This window comes from Manihot esculenta, chromosome 18, assembly GCF_001659605.2.
Source record: "Manihot esculenta cultivar AM560-2 chromosome 18, M.esculenta_v8, whole genome shotgun sequence".
NCBI lineage: Eukaryota > Viridiplantae > Streptophyta > Magnoliopsida > Malpighiales > Euphorbiaceae > Manihot > Manihot esculenta.
The window spans coordinates 3316695-3337548 of NC_035178.2; the positions used below are offsets into that span (position 1 = coordinate 3316695).

The window sequence follows — 20854 nt, forward strand, 5'->3', positions numbered from 1 at the left end:
CAAGAGGAAACAAACTCTTGGTGCAACCACAACTTCTGGCACCCTCAATGCCAATGGGTTCACCCTTCACAAGCTGCCTCGAATTTCTGATTTCTTCTATAATGTTTTAAGGGGTGTGAAGTGTAAGGGAATTCCATAGACATATTATTCTTTCAGCAAATGAAATGACTGGATTCAAGATATTGGGAATAAACAGCTTATTTTATTTTATTTTTATTTTGCAAGAGCAAGCAGATGTTTATATTACCTGCCTAGCTTCAGAAAGTAGAAGAAAAAGGATTGGGTAATACGCTGCATTACTCGGCTTTCATTTAAGAGTACACGTAGAAACAATACAATGATCACAAAGAGAATATTTATTCGGAGTAATCATATCAAGTAAAGAATGCTTGATGTGGAAAGGGAGACGCTGTAATCTTCTCCGTAAGTGGAGCAGGGAGACATTAAACACTTGAATCATAATTCCATGGGTTGGGTTTCAAACAAAACAAAAGAGAGGCCCGTGAGATTGTTCATTTGATCCTACCAGTTAAGAATATACTCGGATATTCATTCTGCACTGAAGCTCTTAGGTGTTATTGTCCATATGAGTTCTCAAGGACAGGCACTCCTGGTCCATATATCAAGCGACAACGATCGCTGAATGAAGCAACCAGTTTAGATACCACTTCCTTGAAAAACATGGAAGCCACCTGTCAAAAGAACCATCACCAAAATCAGCATGCTCAAAGTTGGAAATATATATCTTCAACAACGCCTAAAGCAGATTGCTTTCCCGATAAATTTGATAAATGAATAGCGTCACATTGTCAAGCTTTGCATAATTTCATGAAAAAATAATTACACATGCACAATGCAGAATGCATCACTTTTACAAGATTTATTCTATTTATATTAGTGCAAGCTGTAACGTGGGGTGAAATTGAGAGTAAGTTGACAGAAGAATAGAGTAGAGATGAGAAGTAAAGATCAGAATGGGATGAGAAGAGAGAGAGAGAAGATCAGAGATGAGAGGAGAACGAGAATTGGGAGGGAGAAATGTCTTATTCAATCTCTTCATGAATCTTCTGTTTTACAATTCAATTCTAATATACCCGAGAGCCTCCAGCTGTCACTAATAGAATTGGTTTATGAATTCCCTCCAGAACGCTATAACCGTCTCTCTAACTAACTTCCTTCCAGCTACTTCCTATTCCTTCTAGAATATGCAACACAAGCACAGACTTGCAGGATGTATATCTGCAGTTCAGCACCTTCAAGAATTGAAACATTCACGAGAACCAATCAAGGTATAGACCCGAAGCAGCTCATCCACCTCCTCAAATGTACCATACCAATAAAATGGACTAAAGCATTCATGATATCATAGCTATTGTTTCTATCCAGTTGACTATCTATAAGTTCCAATTTTGTCTACAAATTGGCATCACAAGCATTATTTCACGGATTACTCCATTTGCAATTTTAGAAAGTCATACCATCAGAGTTTTCTTCTTCTTTAGAAACATAGTAGGACATTAGTTTTTTTACAGATCAGTATTTAAACATATAAAAACTGAAGACAAATATCTTACAATAATGCATAGTAAAATGTTTTTAAAAGAAAAAAGATGTGACTGTTACCTGTCTGTAAAGTGGTGACTGGAACTTAAAATCCACCAAAAAATGAAGGTCACAAGTTCCTGGAGCAGGTCCAGGGTTGAATTCCCAAATGTTTATCAAATGATCAAAGAGGGTACTCTCTGACACAGTTGTCTGGAAGTAAACCATAATGAACAATAAGATGATTAACAACTATGCCAGAAAAAGTCCTCAAAAACTCCAAACAAAAATGTGCCAATAACATCTTTAGATTAACAGAAATGCAATGAAATCGATATTAGGAAGTGCAAGTACGACTGCAGAAGAGGTTCACAAAAGCTGAAGGAGCCACTGTTTAGCTTGGCAGACACTTCATACTAAAAGGATTTTCTTCAAAATTTTCATCCTAGTTTCAGGTTTTCAGCAAAAAATGAGACTAATAATACATGCATTAGAGACTGCTAATTGAGCACAAATTCATTTGAACAAAGTTGTGCACCACTTGGAACTTCAAATAAGAGTTGACCTCAACCTCTATCCCAAATATGATGAATTACATCTACACTTAAAATCCTAGTATCACAAATTAGAAGACGGGTAGAGTTCTTTTCTTTCAGTCTAATTACTCTTAAGGTTTAATCTGAAATCTGAAGGAAGTAGTGAAATTTAAGCCAAGTCCTTGCCCCGCCAATCACAAATCAATGCTTCCTTTACGAAATGATCATTCTGAGACTAACAATGCATAATCAATATGTTATGAATCCACAGTTATAGAAGCAGCATACACATAAGAAATGAGTACATTATTCTGAAATATTTATTTTCACTATTTTTTAATTTAATTTTAACCACACTCCTTCAACTTTATATCAAAAACGCTTAAGAGTGTATCCATCTAGGCATCTAGTTCATGTAACATCGAACCTTTAAAAACAAATAGACCAATTAATTACCTTTACTGATTTAGGTCTGTTTAATTCTACATGAGAAACATAACTCTCAACGAGAAATTTAAAACCAATCTCCAGTTCAGCATCAAATGATCCATCCGGATAGCGTTTGAGTATCTCACACCGCTGACACCATGGCACGAATCCATGATACAAGTCCACAGATGCAACCACATCAAATAACTGCTCTGGTGAATACCTGATACCAAACTTCATATCAGATCAAAACAGAGATAGAAACTCAATTCAACCATCACAATAACAGTAATTATAAAAAGAAACCCACAATATGTTGATTATACAAAAAGACATTGACGAAATTACCCCATAACGCGCCTCTCTTCATAAACCTTGGATAAAACACCACCTTCGTCTCCGTCTCCGCAGCCAAGAAATCGTCTTCTTTGAGAAACGGTAATGTTATTATACAAGCTTCCCAATGCCAAACTAAAATCAATCTTCCTATTAATTACTTCACTGAGCGATGGAGTAGAGATGCCAAAAATGCTACTACTATAACACCGTATTTGATCAATTTTAGAATGACCGTTTTTGGCCGACCTGATCAAATGTTTGGCAGCATTTCTACTCGTTATCAAGGACCGAACAGCCTTGGAGGTCGATATGAATGGCGGCATTGTAAATACAAGCAAAGTTTGAACCCAATTTATGGAAGAATCAAAAGCACTGAGAAAGCAGATAGAACTGGAATTTCAGAATGTTAAAAGGAAGGATTTGGCTGAAATTTGAAACCCTAACAAATTGAAGAGGAGGAAACGTACTGCGCACCTGTCAAAATACGACTGAGAACACCAAGTGATTTTTGACGGTCAGGCGCGAATTTGGACAGAGAGAGGAGAGAAAGAGCGAGCGAGCAAGCGAATGATATGTGAGCCGTTTTAAATCACGGCATTGTAACTCGTCTTGTCGTATACATTTTGGTCTTTTCAATTTTCAACTCTTCATATCTTTCCCCAAAAAGAACAAAATAAAAGAAAAACAGGTCCGTTTTTTCAAGCCAACGGAACGTACCACGTGGTTTTCTTCTAGTGTATGCTCGCTAGATGATGCGGTTGCTTAATTACTGAATAAGGCAACGAGAATGCAATGATTCGTTCCGACAATAAATAAATAAAGAAATTATATAGTACTATACTGCAATTTAGATTATTTTTGTTTTTTAGTCGAAGAAATTTATTCTAAAAAAAAGAAGATTTGACAATTTTCTTTCAAAATAGATTGCCGTCTCTAGCCATTTAGAAATAATTTGGCACTTGAGAATATTATTATTATTATATGTACGGGTGTGGATATTTTAATATAATTTATTAGAGTGCACAATCCTCTCAAATTTTAATAAACCATCCTTCAATAAAAATAGAATAAAGAAGCGACCGAAAATTATACATTTATAAGGTAAGATAAGATGAGTGCACTGCTTTATTTATTTTTTATTTTTTTTATTTTTTTTATTTTGTGCTTATGAAGTGGTTCAATGGAGTAATTAAATCTTTTTAGGTATTTTTTTTTATATAAATTATTTGAGTAAACCAAATAAATCAGGTGGAAACTAAACTAAAACAATAAAATTGAAATGTTTTGAGTTGTACGCTTTAAAAGGCTGATTTTAGTTTGAATAAATTGAAAACCGAGATTTATAATTTGGTTTACTAAAATACATATAACTGACAAATCAACCCATGTATATATATATAAGGCATAAATTACTTGGTTTAAAAGTGGAAGCATATATGCTAAATTAAAAGATGGCAATTCTCCTCCAAAATATCACAACTATGCGGAAACTGGAAGGCAGTACGATCAAGGCAGAATTGAGGAAGCAAACTTGGCAAGTACTTTGAGCTGCGCTTGGAGTCATCTGTGAAGTTGACAGTGAAAAAATAAAGAGTAGTCTCAAATGCGACCAATTATTGAGAACTATGTATGCTTAGATTGTTCAGAAATGCCTTTTCTAGTTTCTGTTTATATTGCTAAATCAACACACCCAAAAATGTTTGCAGCTACAAGGAATGTTATTTGCTGAGAGCAAATGCCATCATAGCTTTTATATACGTACCTTCACTACAGAGGAAAATCAACTGGATTTATAGAATGCAGATATGCAACACATATGTACAAATAAAAGGACAAAAAAATTTATGGAGACTATGACAGAGAATTCCTCACAGCAGCATAAAAAATTATCACAGATTTTGTTTGCTATAACCATAAGAACAAATGTGGCCCCCAAAAATCCTCCCCCCCCCCCCCACCCCCCCAAAACCATCCACTCCCCACCTGCCCATCTTGCATTTTAGTTGCTAAATTCGGTATGTTCCTTCAGCTTCTTTGTGGGTTAAGAAAACGGCCACCAAAACCAGTCAGGTTTATTAACTCCAGCCACTGGTGCAAGTGCTTTTTATCTTGCCACAGAAATACACTTCTCAGCACCTGTCATAGGAGACTTACCATATGGAAAACCTGTAAAAGGAATTGAAAACTAAGACGCTAACATTATATGAGATGAGCTCATGTGAATATCTTTACATTACCTGGTCCTAACTGGAGGTACCAGCTGAACGAATTTTCAACCTTTTTGAGCTACATGTACTGCTTGTCTTCTCATTTTTAATATCTTCATCCACAAAATTTTGATCTGACACCTCTGTAAAAAGAAGAGGAAAAATGTAGTCATTTCACGATGGATGTTGCTTGAAGAATTCAAAACTTTCAAACTTAGCAATCATATTCTGAAGTGTTTTCTAGAGCACCTAAGCATAGGATAGCCACGTGGACCAATGGTCTAGTTTGAGTAGTGCTCAGTTAGGGGAATCATAAACTGGACAAGGTTAGGGAAATTACTGGTTGTGACAGCTTGTTGAACTCTAGATTTAGGAAAACGACCATTGCCAACAATTTTTTTTTTTTAAAAAAAAAAGCATCTACAAGGAAACACAACAGAACGTTAAAAATTGAGGTTACCTTTGTTGCTGTCAATCAGGCAATGGGAACATGAATGACATCCACATGGATAAGAATGTTTCAAAGAAGTTGCTGTTCCACTTTTCACTTCCTTCCTCCTCCTAAAGTTTGTTGCTTGACTTTGCACTGTGGCATTTTCTTGGAAAGCAACTTGGGGTTTTCTTGCGGACTTAAAGTGCTGGATCCACGGATTTATCAGAAGGCCATGGGGTTCATTTGCCATGTTTACATGTGAATCAGTCTTTCGAAAATTGATTTTCTTCCAACAACCATCTTGAAGAACCTTAAACTAGAATATGTAGGAAGGAATTTTCATCAATAAATAGGCATGCAGTAGTATATGTTTGAACAATAAAAGGCATAGGTAGTAATTGAAAAAAAAAAGGTAAAGTTTCAACCTGGCCAGATGGAACATGAGCATTGCAATGTACTTGCTGTGACAATTTAGGATTGGACATCTTGTCTTGAACTTGGACGCCAAGAAGATTCATGGAATTATATAATTGATCAACAAATGATGCTTCCATGGATTTAAGGTAAAGACTATGCTTCTCATCTGTCCATTCTGTAGACACAGATTCTGGCGTTGGCAGATCCTAAGAATTATAATTAAAATCATGATCAGAATCCTCCAGAGGTACAAGACTCTTTGTTACAAATTTTAAGAGGAGTTTATATTCCATAATTAACTAATATCCATTAAAAAAAATAAACATACCACGGCCGGATAAAGGCAATTCAAAGTAATTACAATATGGTTTAAGGACCAAAAGCAACAAGCAATCCAGTTTCTCAATGATTTCCATGCAAGAAAGAGCTCAGTCTACTCAAGTTAGATTCCTACTTACACTTGTTCAACTTCTTGTTATGTTAGATAAAAGGGAAAAGAAAAAAAGAAAAACGAGAAACGAAAAAGAAAAGGAGAAAAAAATACAAGCAATAATATAAGGATTTTAGTTAGAAGAGCAATTTCTTCATAATAAATTCAAAACTTCCAGTCCCTCTCCCCACCTCTCTATTGACCTTTGAATCGACAAACAAGGAAACAAAGAACACAGCAAAGAAGTTAAGGAAACGGAAATCTATTGGACATAAGCAAGAAAAATGAAAACTAATATTTTTCATTTAGACCTCCCAAAAGAATGAATATAAAGACAATACAACAATACTCTGTTAAAATTCACTCCCATAAACACCATAAACTTAAGTCTCCCACTAAATCATTCGATTTTTGCCCTTTTGGGGTTTGTACATTACAGTAGATTCCTACTTGGGAACTGCTCTGTAAGGGTTTTTATTTATTCTGCACTTCATTTTAGCTTTTGTGTATTGTTGACTTAACACTATATGGTATATTGGCATTTAGTAGAAGTTGAATTCTAGATTTGTAGTTTTCTTGTTCGAGATTTTGCCCTATCATCCAGTTGCTACAAATTGCAAACTTTATTGGATAACGATCAATGGGTTGTGCATTTAGACTTTTCTCTCCATTACGTGTTAATTTCAAGTGTTCTCGTATTTTGATTTAATTTGAAAACATAGTTTAGTTGGCAGAAAAATTGAAGGGTGTATATGATTAATAATTTGTTTTAAGGGTTAAACGAATTTGCAGCAGGAGGAAAAATGTCAAAAACACCGGTTGCACAGCGGTTCCTAGATGAACGAATAGGTCGTTTAAATCAAAACCACCGTTTGCACACCCTACACGGGCTCTATAAACAAGAAGTCATTTAATGGGTTAACAGGCAGAGCTTTCAAAACAGAGCAAAAGAAAAAGTTGTTGAATCAACCAACAATAAGAACAGAACAACAGTCCTTAAATGAAGCAAAAACACAGATCCTTTGAGCAAAAACGCCACGATTTTTTCCAACAAAATGAAATTCAGGCACAAAAAATTTTTATTCAATTCCAAAAAATTATACTTCAAAGAGGAAAAAAAAAAGCAGAAGATATTTTGTTCTTCCGATTAGTCATACCAAAGTCTCTTACCTGTCGTGTTTGAACAAACTCGCTGCCAGTTGACCCAGAAGAATGCGAACTCATCCGAGTTTCCCTTCTGCGATGATCCATGTCTATACCTTCAATAAATACAGAGGAGAAGAAGCCAGATTTAGAAGCAGATCAACTGACAGAGAGAAGAGGAGAGGAGAGGAAGCGGGGAGAAGGAGAGAGATGTGATGAATTGGAGCAGGCGTTGGGGACAAAAGAACGTTACAGTTGTCACCGCTTTACACGTGTCAACTGCCACGTCACTTGCATGAACTGATTTATCTGCGAGTTGAGCAGTTCGCGAGGCAGATATTTTTGTGGGTGAACATAGAAAATATCTTAAGGTTACGTGGCGGTGGGCTTTTAATATCATATCATCAGCTACCGTTCGCTTTTTACTTCTGCTAACTTTTGTACTGTTGTGGTTTCTTCGCCTCCTATTTTTGTCTCGCACTCAGCAGTCGCAATCGCAATCGCATAAAATGGAAACCAAAACGTAGATGAGACTTATTCTATAAATATTCGCAAATTCCCAACATAGCTTTGCCCAAGCTAAGGATTGTGGTGGGACTAGATAAAGATTGTTATTTATTTTAATAATTTGAGTAATTTAAAATATGAATTCAATTTAAATTTATAAACGATTTATTTATAAAATAAAAAATATAATTGAGATATAAGAATGTAAAATATATTATTAATTATTATTATTATTATTATTATTATTATAATCTGTTAAAAATTGAAAGAGTCCCCTCAAATATCTATCTTATTATTATCTTCGACATCAAGTCATCAACCTATTGACCCAAAAAAAAAAAAATGAACCTGCTACCTCGTCTTCAGGTTTACAATGGATAACAGCGAATGCCCAACAAAATAATGAAAATTGATGGGAACAATAATTACTTGACAAGACTATTCTCAGATAAAAGAATTAGATAACTATAGAATAATCAACACCACAGTTCGTAGATTATAATAGTAATGTGGGGCTAATCCACACTTCTTCAAGCTCTCAATCCCCCTTCTCCCTCAGCTCTCAGCTCTCAGCCTAGGTTTGTCCATTTTTTCCCTTACCACATTTACTGCGGCATCAGTCTGGGTCAAAAGGTTTGAAAAAACCGAATATCTTCTGAAACTACCGATGCTGGTGATATTGGGTAACGAATCCTGTGAACAATAATCCTTAAGAGGAATGTTAGGGAAGAAATCGACAATTTATGTTAGGGAACAATAACCTTAGGATTTTTCTTTCTTTTTTCTTAATATAATCAGTATTAGAGGCAAAGACGTTCAATTTTCACGAAAGCCATAGAAATTCTAGGTAAATTGAATGTTTTATCCGTCTTGAGAGCATGTTCAACTAGTTTCAGTAAACTAAAACTTTGATTTATTGAAGAACTCCTGATATCAACTAGTTTCAGTAAAATAGAACATTGATTTATTGAACAACTCCTGATATCATGGCTAAGAAGAACGTACGAACAATGTAAGAAAATATCGTATCTAAAAAGTTGCGGATAAATGTAAACCCATACAGCAAATACACCTGTATCCTGAGTGATACTGGGAGTTGCAACTTACAAGCTCAGAAATGTCGCTTCGCTTGCCATAGCGAGCAAGTCCAAAACCACGGATGAATAACGAAATTTTCAGTTTGAATATGCAAACTTCATCACGTTAATAGTTCACTGGGGAAGAACATTCAAAATCCCAAATTTCATGTATTAAATGCCATAAAAGGATATCTGTTTTATATACAAAATTATATTAACACGGCCTTAACAGAGACATGGAAAAATAAGCTATCTAAAAAAAAAAACCGCATCCCAGTTCGATTAGAATATTTAACCGATTTATAGTACCCGAACTTGTTTGGTGCGAGAAAAAAATTAATAAAACCCAAGCTCACATCAATTCTAGAGCCGATGTCCTTATTCACGTCTGCTCAACAACGATTGCCAATGTCCTTATTCATGATTCATCTCTGTACAACTACTATTGCCAATTATCTCAACAACGATTGCCAACGAAGAAAACTGGAAAACCTACTGCAATCAAATAAAAAAAACGTCATGATTGGAAATTAAGTTTCCAGCGTCTCATCCCCTTCCGATTCCAAAGTTTCTTGCAGGTCAGTCTGGCCTGAAAATTGGAAGAAAGAAACAAAATTAAGTCAATCCAACCAATAACAGCTTCTGCATGTGCATAAATCAAAAGCTCACTTGAAATGTTCTAAAAGTTCTTTACAGGTTAATTGACTCCCATTACATATACCCAGGCCTTTTGCAAAATAAAGTTTAAAATAAAAAATATTTCTTAAACCTGGTTCGTAAAAAAAAATTTCCTCAATCAGAATGAATCAGCCCTTTAGCAGTAGAATTTACCGCACTTACAAAGTGCGATAGAGAGCCATTGACGCAAAAATAATTTTTTTTTAAATAAAATAATTTTACTATACTTTTGAAGTACAAAAGAATTTTTAATATATTTTTTTTTATATCTCTACCGCACTTTTAAAGTGCGGTAGAGAAAGGTCTCTGTCAGGTGCAGGAATCCCTGCACTTGGTAGAGAGGGCAAAGACGACTCTTGTCTCTGGCCTGACAAAAAAAAAATTTTTTTTAAATAAAAAAATTTTACCACACTTTTGAAGTGCGGTAAAATTTTTAATATTTTTTTTATTTCTCTACCGTACTTCAAAAGTGCAGTATAGGAAGGTCTCTGCCAGGTGCAGGAATCGCTGCACCTGACAGAAAAGGCAGAGACGAGTTTTGTCAAGGCTCCGTCAGCAGAGAGGGCAGAGACAAGACCCGTCTCTGCCCTGTTAGCAAGAGGCCTGCTATCGTCTACTGTACTTTACAAGTGCGGTAGAATCTCTGCCAGGTACAGAGATTCCTGCACCTGCTCAGTATTATACCCTCCCACTGTAAAACCCTATCCCTTCCCCCTGCCCCATCCTTTTTTCTCCACGCTTCCCTGCCATTCTTTGTTCTCCTCTCCATACTTTCCCGCCCTTCTCAATTTTCTCTCAGATTTCTCTCAATATTTATCTCAAATTTTTCTCAATATTTCTTCTCGACCCATTTCAACCAAATTTTCTCTCAATATTTCTCTTCTCTTCCCAACCCATCTCAACAAAAATTTCTCACTTTTCTGATCTTAATATTAATCTTGCTGCTGCTAAAGGTGAGAGTACAAGTGGTGACTGCCGATCATATATAAAACTCGACGTCCACATGAAAGAAGGGGACGTACATGTGGCATTCGAGGACATTTGAGATATCATTAGTATTATTTTTTTACTTTGTCATTTGTAATTATATTGCTTTATTTTTATTATATTCCATAACTTTTAATTATTTACTTATATGTAATTTTTTTTAATTTTTATAATTTATAAATATTTTATTTATTTATTTATAAATATAATTCTAATAAAAATAATAAATTTTATGAATAAATATAAAATATATGTTATTATTTTCAAAATATAAATAATTATGATGTTATATTTAAATAAATATAATTATAATATTATATTTACATATACTTTTAATTATTTAAAATAAATTCATATATGATCATTATTATGTTAAATTTTATTTATATTAAAATGATTAATATTAATATAATTTTCATAATTATATCTATATTTAATATATAAATAAATAAAATTAATATAATATTACAGCACATGTAAATGCGGGGTAACGGGAAATTGATTGAAACGTCGAAAATTGCGGAAGTTGATTGGTATCATCTCAAATTTTGAGAGAACAGTCTACCCACTTTTTTAAGTGCACTAAAAATTTTTATTTTTTCTAAATTAAATTTTCCTGCACTTCAAAACATTGCTGTAAAATTTTTTTATTTAAAAAATTTTATTTTTGAATCAATAGCTCTCTATCGTACTTTATAAGTGCTGTAGAAGGTTAATTCACTCTAATCTGAAATTTTTTTTTTTCACAGATCGAGATTTAAAAAATATTTTTTATTTTAAACTTTATTTTATAAAACGCTCCATATACCCCCACCCACATCTCTCTCATATATATATAAACACATATATGCATATACACTGTCTAAATTGACCCCTCATAAATTTAATTAGCAACCTTCTTTGATAAAAACTAAAATTAAGTTGTTTATTTGTGTGAGTGACTTGAAGTTAACGAGTTTGTTCTCTATATTTTTTGTGCATGAAAAAAGATTGATAACGTTAGCTGAATTTTGTTCCATAGAGTTCTCCAAATGTTTAAATTTAACACTTAAAAAATTAAATAAAATGTATATTTTTTGAAAATGATGTTTTTCATAAATTGACCCCAGGAAAATTTTTTCTTCTGGATCAGCCACTGGCCCACTGGCTTTGATCCAATCATGGAAAAAAAAAAATCAAATGCCTGCCAAGGTCATGGCTCTCTAAGAGAAATTGGCTTCACGGTAATTCAAATTGAGGTGTTCTAGATGCTAGACAAGGCATAACTTTCAAATTCATTGTTTCGGTGAATTTGTCTCTCTGATCCTTTGATTCTTCTTTTTCTACATCAATTTGGTATTAAAGCTGATTATATATCAATTAGCACCCACACGAGATGATGGTCAAACTAAGGATTAGTTCCTTCTTTTTAAGATGATGATTCTATATCATGCATCAGTATTCTACTGCCACAACTGCAATGACCCACAGCTCTACCCTACTATCAAATGGACCTTTAGGGGGGCATAGGGGAGATCATACCTAATAAGGAAATTAAAGATGGAGCCTCTGAAGATATATTTGACTTGACATATGTGCCTGAAATCAAAGGAAAATCAATCAGACTAGTTCTATTAGTTATGTAACGCATGCAATATGCATTAGTATCATCAATTTTCTGTTGAGCAGTAGATAGTCCATAAAGAGACTAAACTTTGGAATTACATGCTCAATTGTGGATAAACTTGCATAATTATAAAGGAAAAACTTGCACAATTATAATATGATATTCTGATGACTGAATAAAGAAATAACTTCCAAATTTTCATATACCAAAATCGTGATCACACAAATCACTTTGGAACTTGTCATACACCAACAATGGAATTGTCAAGCTTCAAAGTGGTTACCTGAACTTTCTAGCGGGTTAAGGGCATCAGATTTCTTAAAAGTAAAGCCTATGAAATTGGTATCTTTTGATGCCAACATCTGCATCATGGAACAAACAAAATATACAGGAAAAATTAGGCTCATGTCATATAAAACTATAGGCCAAAAGCTGAATATAAACATATCTAATTCAATAAGAAAAAAAAGGATGCGACTATGTAGCAGGACTTGGAACTATATGGCAAGGTCATTAAATACTTTTACCTCCCCGCATAAACTGAAGGACATAATGAAACATATACTAGTACAGTTTCAATGATAGTTATAAGCAATCTAGTAGCAATAATTAACATTAAACTAACCCTTTAGCTATTTCTACTTTTTTTTAACAGGATAATTTGTAGTGCAGCTGAGATTTAGCAAAATCCTTAACTTAATCCCACTTTTTAATAGAAAACAATTTAATTTTTGAGTTTTTATTTTCTTAATAATCCTTTTGTTAAATTCACCATTAGTCAACCATAAATGGAAAAGATTAGCTAAAGTGAAGAAACTAAATTGTTATAATTAAGATTATAGAAATTAAATTATTACACATATTAAAACTATAGGGACTAAACTATGTAATACCCGGCTAGACTCCGGCGTCGGAATTCCAATCTTCTGACAGAATCTCCGTTGGAACCCGGAATCTCAGAGCTGTAATCTCCTTAGGAAGGGTAAAATAAGTTTTTTATAAAATGAATTTTGAAAATTTTAAGGTTTTGAGTTAAAAAGAAAGGAAATAGTTTTGGAAGGAAAACCCCAGATTCGGCCGCCGAACCTTAAAGTTCGGCCGCCGAAGGTGATGCCGCCACAGGACCTCCCCTTTCGGCCCTCGAAGGTGGTTTGTCCAACCACCTACAAGAGGTCTTCAGTCCGAAAATGTGAGGGTTTTTTCTCCATTTTCGGGCAGAGATGAGTCATTGCCCTCCCTTTGTTGTTCTTGTTGTTTTTCCTTCAAATTTCTTAGAAAGTTCATGAGTTTTCTCTTATTTTTGAAGATTTGAGCTTGAATCCAAGTTTTTAAACCTTGGAGACCTCCGAAGACCGTTTTACCTCATCTCCACGTTGGGGTTGCTGTCACCTTTAGATATCCAAGAGATAAGTTTAGATATTTGTCTTTCCTATATTTTAATCAAGTTTTAAGAAAGGGTCAAGGGTTAATAATGCATGAAATGATTAGATCTATAAGTTTTAGGGTTTGTGTTAGTTTGGATGATAAATGCTCCCTCTTATGTTTTTGTTGTTGCTTGTTGGGGATTAGGCTAGTTTTTATGCCCCTTATGCATGATGAGTGAGTATACATGTGTTTGAGTTGTTGGGTGTGAGGATCGAAGAGTTGGGTGGCTGTGTACATAGGGCAGAATCGGGTTCTGTCTTGCTGGAGAACCCAGGTTCGGCCGCCGAACCTACTTGTGGAGCCAACCTTTTGGTCGCCTAACCTGCCCCCGAAAGCATGGACTTTCGGATCTGTGAAGGGGTTTAGGCCACTGAACCCGCCCCGAAGGTTGCTGACTTTCGGATCTGTGAAGGGTTTAGGCCGCAGAACCTGCCCTCGAAAGTCCCTGACTTTCGGATCTGTGAGGGACCTTCGGCAGCTGAACCTACGGCCGAAAGTCCCCTGCCCAGTATTCCTCTGCTTGTTTTATGTGTATGTTTTGGTATGTCTTAGGGGGTTTTTGGAGAGTGTCTAGAGTCATGTAATAGTTATATTTGGTCTCTCATTTGAGTCCATCTGTATAGGATCGGATCTGGGAGACCGTAGAGGCCTACAGTGAAATAACTGTTAGGCAAACATCAGCCAGAGGTGAGTAGAACTAAACTGAATTATTATTTTAAGAAATTAAATCTTTTAAGCATGCTCATGAATCACGAATGCCATGTATATGTATTAGGTTGTTTCGCATTAGAATTCACGAATATGATGCATTGCATAATTTACTGTTGTTGTGGATGGATATTGGATGACCCACTTGCCCTCGAGTATGATATGATATGATACGGAAGCCCAGGTGAGACCCATTATACACCCATGGCAATATGTAAGAGAAAGTCCAGGTCGAGACCCATTTTACGCCCCTGGCATTATGGATATGTTATATTATGTTTAAGAGGAAGTCCTGAGGAGCTCCGTCGAGGGCTGGACACCATTGGAATATGTAGAGGGTTACTGGTGACAAGTCCATCTTGATGTGAATTGTTTGTGTTGTGCCGCATTTCATACGAGCATATGTTTATAAAACTGTTTTTAGGTTCTGCTCACTAAGCTCTTATAACTTATCCCTTTCCCCTAACCCCAGGTTTGCAGGGTCAAAGATAGCTTAGGGAAGTCGGCATAGTTGTTGGTATAGCTAATGTAATAGTATAGTGTGGATATGTAAATTTTAATGGGTTAGAATTGTGCTTTGCCCTAGTTTTTATCTTTGTAATCCCTGTTATCGTGATCTTTATGTAAAAGTTTTAATTATGAGTTATACTTGAACTAAGCTTGAGGCATGTGATGTTTACCATACTAGAGCATTTGATGAGGGCTCTAGTACGGGTTTTATGTTCACAGTTTTGATACATGTACAGGTTGAGCTTGGTTTCATGGAATGTTTAAGTTTTTGTTATAATGTATGATCATGTATGATTATGTATGAGATTTTTATCAGGTATCCAGGATGTATAGTAGGCTTGCTACGGGTTTCGGCGACCTTAAGTCAATCTGAATCCTAGCGCCGGTAACGGTCCGGTTTCCGGGTCGTTACAATTATAAAAAGTGAAATTTGAATGACTAAATTGTATAGTCTAATAATATACTATTTTAGTAACATCAAGGACTCATTGTTTCTCATAAAAAAAAGTAGTGACCAAGTTGTGGGTTTTCTCAAATCTCATGGACTATATTGTAAATTATCCTTTTTAATGTTATTATTGTATTTGTTCACGAATAGTTATTAACTTGGTTTTGTCAGAAGCTTTTGGCATAAATGGTGAATTACAGATCACCCTCAAAGAATGACATTACCTTCCTCCATGGTCCCACCATTGGTCCTGTGGACGGTGGACATTCCAACTGCAAAGAAACAAAGTCTTACGCAGGATTTTCCTTTCATATATATAGACAAGAATAAAAGCGCAAGAAGGAGAATGAGAAGAAGAAAAATAAAAGAAAGCACAAAAATGTTGAAAAGGAATATTAAAACTCACATCAGGAAATTTCTCAAAATTCTGAGTATCCAAATCTCCGTTGACAGTAGGCTTATATGCAGCTTCCGTTTCATACAACATATCCCACTGAATGCATCTGAACCATGGATGTGCCTGAAATATTGGAGAACTTGAGAGCACTAAACAAGATTGAACCGTGAGATTAAAGGTATGGTTCAGAATGACACGAATTTCCATAATCATGCAGAACACAGCATGTGCCTATTCTCAAGATTTAGAACAAACAGGTGGCAAGCATATCTTATATCTGGACAAATTCAAGTTACCAGAACCCTTTTCATGGAACCATACCATATGCTTCTCAGAAGTTGACATGTTATATCAACCCCCAAAAGCTCTGAAGTAGCACCACCTGATACTGTGGAGGAACATTATTAGTCTTGGAAAAGCAAATACCTTCAATTCATCCACTCCTCTGGTCCCTAGCCTTGTTTCAACGTCACAGAGCAAGTGGCAAATAAGATCTTTGGCCTCGTTTGATATCTTTGGTTCTTCAGGGAATTTAAGGAATGTTTTCCAATTGATTATCTGATAGAAGACATAAACTTCCCTATTTAGCAATTACATATAATGCTAAGCAAGTAACTGAGAAGCACAGTTCAGGCACTAGCTGCACTACCTTGCGGCATGTGATTCTGGGATCATCAGAACAGAAGGGAGGATAGCCCAAAAGCATCTCATACATGATTGCACCCAGGGACCACCAATCACACTCCATTCCATATCCTTTCTTTAGTAACACTTCAGGTGCCATATAATCAAGAGTTCCAACAGTAGAATAAGCCTAGAGAGAATTGATGTAAATTGATAACTGGATACATGTAGAAATAATTTACAAAAAAGAAGAACAATTGTAAAGTAGGAAAGTGCAAAATCTTTGTAAAAGCAAGTCACAGCTTGATGTATATTTCATTTTGGGTAAAATATAAAGCTTAATCTTTCTCAAAAAGAAAAGGAAGATAAGTAAATCAATCTTTTAGCAAGTGCCAAAATAAGGATTTAGTTTAAGAAATATATTAGGTTAGTACCAGTGCACGACGATTACGTTTCCATCGTTGTAATTTTTCTTTAGGCATTGACCATGGAGCTCGGTCACTGACAGAATATCCTCCAACATTAGTTTCACCTTCTTGAGTAGAAATATCTTCATTTTGCAGTAAAATTGTTGAATACTTATCATTCAGGGGCTTGCACAGGCCAAAATCTGAAAGCTTCAAATGGCCATTTTTGTCCAGTATCAGGTTATCTGGTTTTATGTCCCTGTATGCAGAACATTTTTCAAGTTAATTTTAAAAAAAAAAGGAATTCTTCAAATATTGACTCAAGGAACTTTGAAATATTTATGAGAGGTTCAACATATGTGAGAGACTCTAATACCGTATTAAAATATGGGTCAGGTCTAACTCACAATAAAAATCTAGCTCAAGAAGTAGAGTGCTTAAGGTGGGATTTAACATTGTCCATAAAAAAAATGAGAACCACTTTACTTCAAGAGAAGAGCACGAATAAGAACTCAAAGTTAGGTCTGGTAATGCCCACAGGGAAATGTGATAAACTTGTAAATATATTACAATATACATAATTAATCATACCTATGCACATAATTGTACTGATGAATTGAGTGTATAGCTAGAATGCTTTCTGCTATGTAAAAGCGTGCAACATCTTCAGAGAGTGTATCTTCTCTCATCAATAGTGTCATTATGTCTCCACCAGGTAAATACTCCATAATAAGGTATAAGAAATCAGAATCTTGAAAGGAATAGAAAAGTTTTACAATGCATCGACTATCAACCTCAGCAAGTAAGTTCCTCTCAGATCGGACATGCTCAACCTTAAAACAGGCAGAATAAAGGATGAAGAATTAATATGCATTATTATGCACAAAAGGAAGAATTCAGGCAACTTAAAAATGAGTCATCAAGTTCACAGAATCCTATTATATGGGATTAAGTTGTTGAGCCAATTTCTTGACTTTTGGTTATCAGTGCAGCATATCATTTATTTATGATGGGTTTGGAAGAATCTAATCATTTTTAATTACTTTGTGAGAATTTTCTTAATGATAGATGCAGGCGAAGGCATGATGCTAGCCAATCTTGGCACTAAAAATATATAATCATATATTGCATCAAAAATTAAGCAAGAAGACAAATCATTACTTCTTTGAAGCATGAGTTATTTTCCAATGCACTAGTCCATTGAAAGGCTAAATAAAGGTTGATGGGAACATGAGACGCAATAATAAAGAAAGGCAGCAGGGTGCATCTAATGCATTGAGATCTTTAAATTCTTTGATTACAGATATGCCCTGAAATCAGCAGTGCTTAAATGGATCATCATTCATCAATACACTAGGTGGCGTATTGGCTCATCTCATCCACAGAATCACCCAAATACAATGAAAGGGAGATGTTATTGTGAATACTAGTGAAACTTCAATTTTGTCAGTCTCACCTGCCCACGGCTAAGCATCTCAGACTTTTTCAGTTTCTTCATGGCAAAAATCTCTCCAGTACTTTTGGCTCGGCATAATCTGACCTGGATTTGTTTATTACATTAACAGACAAGTGTTAACACTGTTACAGAAACAGAGATAGCGTCTTTCCACAGTAATCACGGTAAAAATAGTACCATAAAAAAATCAAAAGCATGATAGTAAAATATGTCAATAGCAACTCAGGCTCGGAATATAGCCATGCCAAATGGCTACAAGTGTGGCATTAGCAACAAAAGATCACGCAAAAATATCACTGTAAATTTTTTCTTTTAAATCAGAAGTTAAAAAATTTAAAACTTCATTAAAAATGTTTTCAACACCTACGTTTCTGTTTTACCCCTAATTATTTCTATAATTCTATTGATCCAAGAAGCGCACGAAAGAATGCTGCAAGTTGCTATGTGATAGTGATACTTTCTTTTACCTCAGCAAATGCACCTTTACCGATCACAGTTAATTGTTCAAAGTCATCAATTCCGGTTTTACGCCTTTGCAGCCTCATATACTCGGTTTCTTTGCGTTCCAAATTCCTCAGCATCTCCTCTTGTTCCTCATTTGTTATCCGATCTTCTTGTGCTCTTCTTTGAAGCGCCTGACGTCTGAAACAGAGAAGTTATTGAGAGAGGGGGAGGAAAAAAAAAGGCTTCACTGGGCCAAGTTTTCATTTGAAGTTCCAATTATCTCTACAGGAATCAATTAATAAACCAGTAAGCACAAGGTAAGGATAAAATGCTGATATAGAAGTGATGTACCATAATTTCCCAAATCTACCTAAAATAGAATAAAAGAAAATCTATTACCGTGCAGTTTTAGGACCATAGACATTAAACATTGACCTCCTATTGACTTCAATTTAGAGCAACAAGACGCGATCGGAATTGCAGCTAACCTGAAAGAGAGATAAAATGAAAACAGAACAATTAAATGTTTTACCTCTCTTTACGATCTTGCAATCCTTGCCAGTAGTTCTTATAGTGATTCTCAATGAACTGCTTCGCCGCAGCAGCTTTCTGTCTCGTCACGGGAGATGAAACGGACACATCCGGTTCCGATTCAGAACAGCTCCGATCCGGCCTCAAGTTCAGAGCCCCTAGCCTCAGCGTACTGTCGCTGCCGCCATCCATTTTGATCCAAATTGAGACCTAACTCAAGTGATGATAGAACAAAAGAAAACTTAATCAGAGGCCATCGCTGGATTGATTTAGAAGCTTCAGTGTTACAGTTTCGAATCTAGGAAAGTCTGTGTTTGAGACAAAGACCGATAGACAGACAGAGCGAGAGAGAGAGAGAGAGAGAGAGAGGAGAAATTTCGGAGGGAAATGAACTGGCAGTTACATATATATACGGCTCGGAAAGGCTGTCTTATCTGCGACCATTTTTGTTTGTTTGTTTTGCGTTTTGAGACTTTCTTTAGTTGATTTTATTTTTTTTTTCTCTTTACAAATTTTGCTTCTTGGAAATGGAGTGAGATCAACGCCGTCGTTTTGCTCACATCGAATGGAATCTTTGAAGAATTTTTTTATCATTTCTGACTTTCTGAAGACGATAAAAGAGTTTCTCCAAAAAAAGAGGATAAAAGAGAAAACAAAAAACGCGGTGACGAGAAAGAGAGGCTCTTGCTTCTGGACTTGCCTTTTGGCGACTTTTTAAACAGTCGGCGGATCGAAAATCCAATTGTATTCTCACTAATATAAAATTGGGCAAATTATACAGCCTCTAATTTAAATAATTAATTTATTTTTATTTTAAAATTATTCAATTAAAATATTATTATATTTTATAAATCAAATTATTTAATATTTTATTAAAAAGTTATTAATTACATTAGATAATTTATATTATTTAGCCTCCATAAATTTAATTATTTATATTATATAATTTTTATAGTTTAAAATATTTATATTATTTAATTTTTAAAAAATGGACTAATATCCCTCTAGTTAAATATATTTTATTTAATTCCTGATCAAGGACTGATGTCGTCGACTGGTTATTGGAGACAAATTCTCTGCTCTCATCTCCTCCTGAATACACCAGATATGTGTTATTGCGTGTCCCGACACAGGCTCAAGTCCCGAATTCTATGGTGACCTGTTGCAATCGTCCCTTCCTCAGTGGAAGGCGTTTCTGATTATGAGAGAAGCTGCATTCCCTGGTCTAAATTCAGCCTGATAGTGGTGCAGGGCTTATGGAAAAAAGGTTTAAATTGTGAAGGATCCAGATTTTACCCGGTTTGTGTGTTTCATCGGGCCATCTTTTCGAGGACTTGTGCAGATTGTGCTGTTCGAGTTTGAACTAGTATTTGTTTGCAGTTGTGTCTTAATTTTTAATGGTTTGAAACTTTTCCTTTATTTCCAACGAATAAAATTCTCCCGTGACTAAAAAAAAATAAATAATAAGATATACCATTTTATTTATCTTAGTTGTTTTTTTAGTGAAAAAAAAAACATATTATGTTATTAATATATGATAAAATAAATAACGAGTAGAATACTAAAAAATA

The 20854-nt window shown here is 35.0% G+C and overlaps 3 protein-coding genes across 8 annotated transcripts; all 3 read right to left on the minus strand.

The window, feature by feature from the left end:
- Positions 1-279: 279 nt before the first annotated feature.
- Positions 280-3981, minus strand: LOC110606093 (coenzyme Q-binding protein COQ10 homolog, mitochondrial). 4 transcript variants are annotated; one of them, XM_021744846.2, is made up of 5 exons: positions 3314-3971; positions 2856-3218; positions 2535-2730; positions 1624-1755; positions 280-692 (listed from the first exon to the last, which is right to left on the minus strand). In XM_021744846.2, exons 2-5 carry the CDS (start codon positions 3167-3169, stop codon positions 576-578), a joined length of 759 nt encoding a protein of 252 aa, XP_021600538.1. In that variant the 5' UTR covers positions 3170-3218; positions 3314-3971; the 3' UTR covers positions 280-575. The 4 variants fall into 4 exon arrangements, with proteins under 4 accessions (XP_021600538.1, XP_043809603.1, XP_021600537.1 ...); XM_043953668.1 differs by having other exon boundaries at positions 2856-3236; positions 3321-3970; XM_021744845.2 differs by having other exon boundaries at positions 3321-3964.
- Positions 3982-4488: 507 nt separating this feature from the next.
- Positions 4489-7696, minus strand: LOC110606333 (cold-regulated protein 27). Its single transcript, XM_043953670.1, has 5 exons — positions 7504-7696; positions 5912-6109; positions 5514-5802; positions 5084-5196; positions 4489-5012 (listed from the first exon to the last, which is right to left on the minus strand). The coding sequence occupies exons 1-4, from the start codon at positions 7582-7584 to the stop codon at positions 5090-5092; spliced, it is 675 nt and encodes a 224-aa protein (XP_043809605.1). The 5' UTR covers positions 7585-7696; the 3' UTR covers positions 4489-5012; positions 5084-5089.
- Positions 7697-9210: 1514 nt separating this feature from the next.
- Positions 9211-19847, minus strand: LOC110607071 (serine/threonine-protein kinase tricornered). 3 transcript variants are annotated; one of them, XM_021746127.2, is made up of 12 exons: positions 19285-19826; positions 18776-18950; positions 18309-18392; positions 17444-17685; positions 16880-17111; positions 16471-16635; positions 16248-16379; positions 15831-15944; positions 15649-15696; positions 12617-12695; positions 12249-12305; positions 9211-9651 (listed from the first exon to the last, which is right to left on the minus strand). In XM_021746127.2, the coding sequence occupies exons 1-12, from the start codon at positions 19473-19475 to the stop codon at positions 9593-9595; spliced, it is 1578 nt and encodes a 525-aa protein (XP_021601819.1). In that variant the 5' UTR covers positions 19476-19826; the 3' UTR covers positions 9211-9592. The 3 variants fall into 3 exon arrangements, with proteins under 3 accessions (XP_021601819.1, XP_021601820.1, XP_043809551.1); XM_021746128.2 differs by lacking the exon at positions 15649-15696 and having other exon boundaries at positions 19285-19836; XM_043953616.1 differs by lacking the exons at positions 9211-9651; positions 12249-12305; positions 12617-12695; positions 15649-15696 and having other exon boundaries at positions 16143-16379; positions 19285-19847.
- Between the last annotated feature and the right edge of the window lie 1007 nt (positions 19848-20854).

Coding starts and splice junctions, on each gene's coding strand:
- LOC110606093 (XM_021744846.2), bottom strand. CDS start 3,169: ATGCCGCCATTCATATCGACCTCCAAGGCTGTTCGGTCCTTGATAACG. Junction 2,731..2,855: donor GAAGAGAGGCGCGTTATGGG/GTAATTTCGTCA, acceptor GTTTGGTATCAG/GTATTCACCAGAGCAGTTAT. Junction 1,756..2,534: donor ACAGACCTAAATCAGTAAAG/GTAATTAATTGG, acceptor GTTTACTTCCAG/ACAACTGTGTCAGAGAGTAC.
- LOC110606333 (XM_043953670.1), bottom strand. CDS start 7,584: ATGGATCATCGCAGAAGGGAAACTCGGATGAGTTCGCATTCTTCTGGG. Junction 5,803..5,911: donor CTCATGTTCCATCTGGCCAG/GTTGAAACTTTA, acceptor TACATATTCTAG/TTTAAGGTTCTTCAAGATGG. Junction 5,197..5,513: donor CCTGATTGACAGCAACAAAG/GTAACCTCAATT, acceptor TTCTTTTTACAG/AGGTGTCAGATCAAAATTTT.
- LOC110607071 (XM_021746127.2), bottom strand. CDS start 19,475: ATGGATGGCGGCAGCGACAGTACGCTGAGGCTAGGGGCTCTGAACTTG. Junction 16,380..16,470: donor CCAGAATCACATGCCGCAAG/GTAGTGCAGCTA, acceptor GTCTTCTATCAG/ATAATCAATTGGAAAACATT. Junction 12,696..15,648: donor TGGTGGGACCATGGAGGAAG/GTAATGTCATTC, acceptor TCCATGATGCAG/ATGTTGGCATCAAAAGATAC.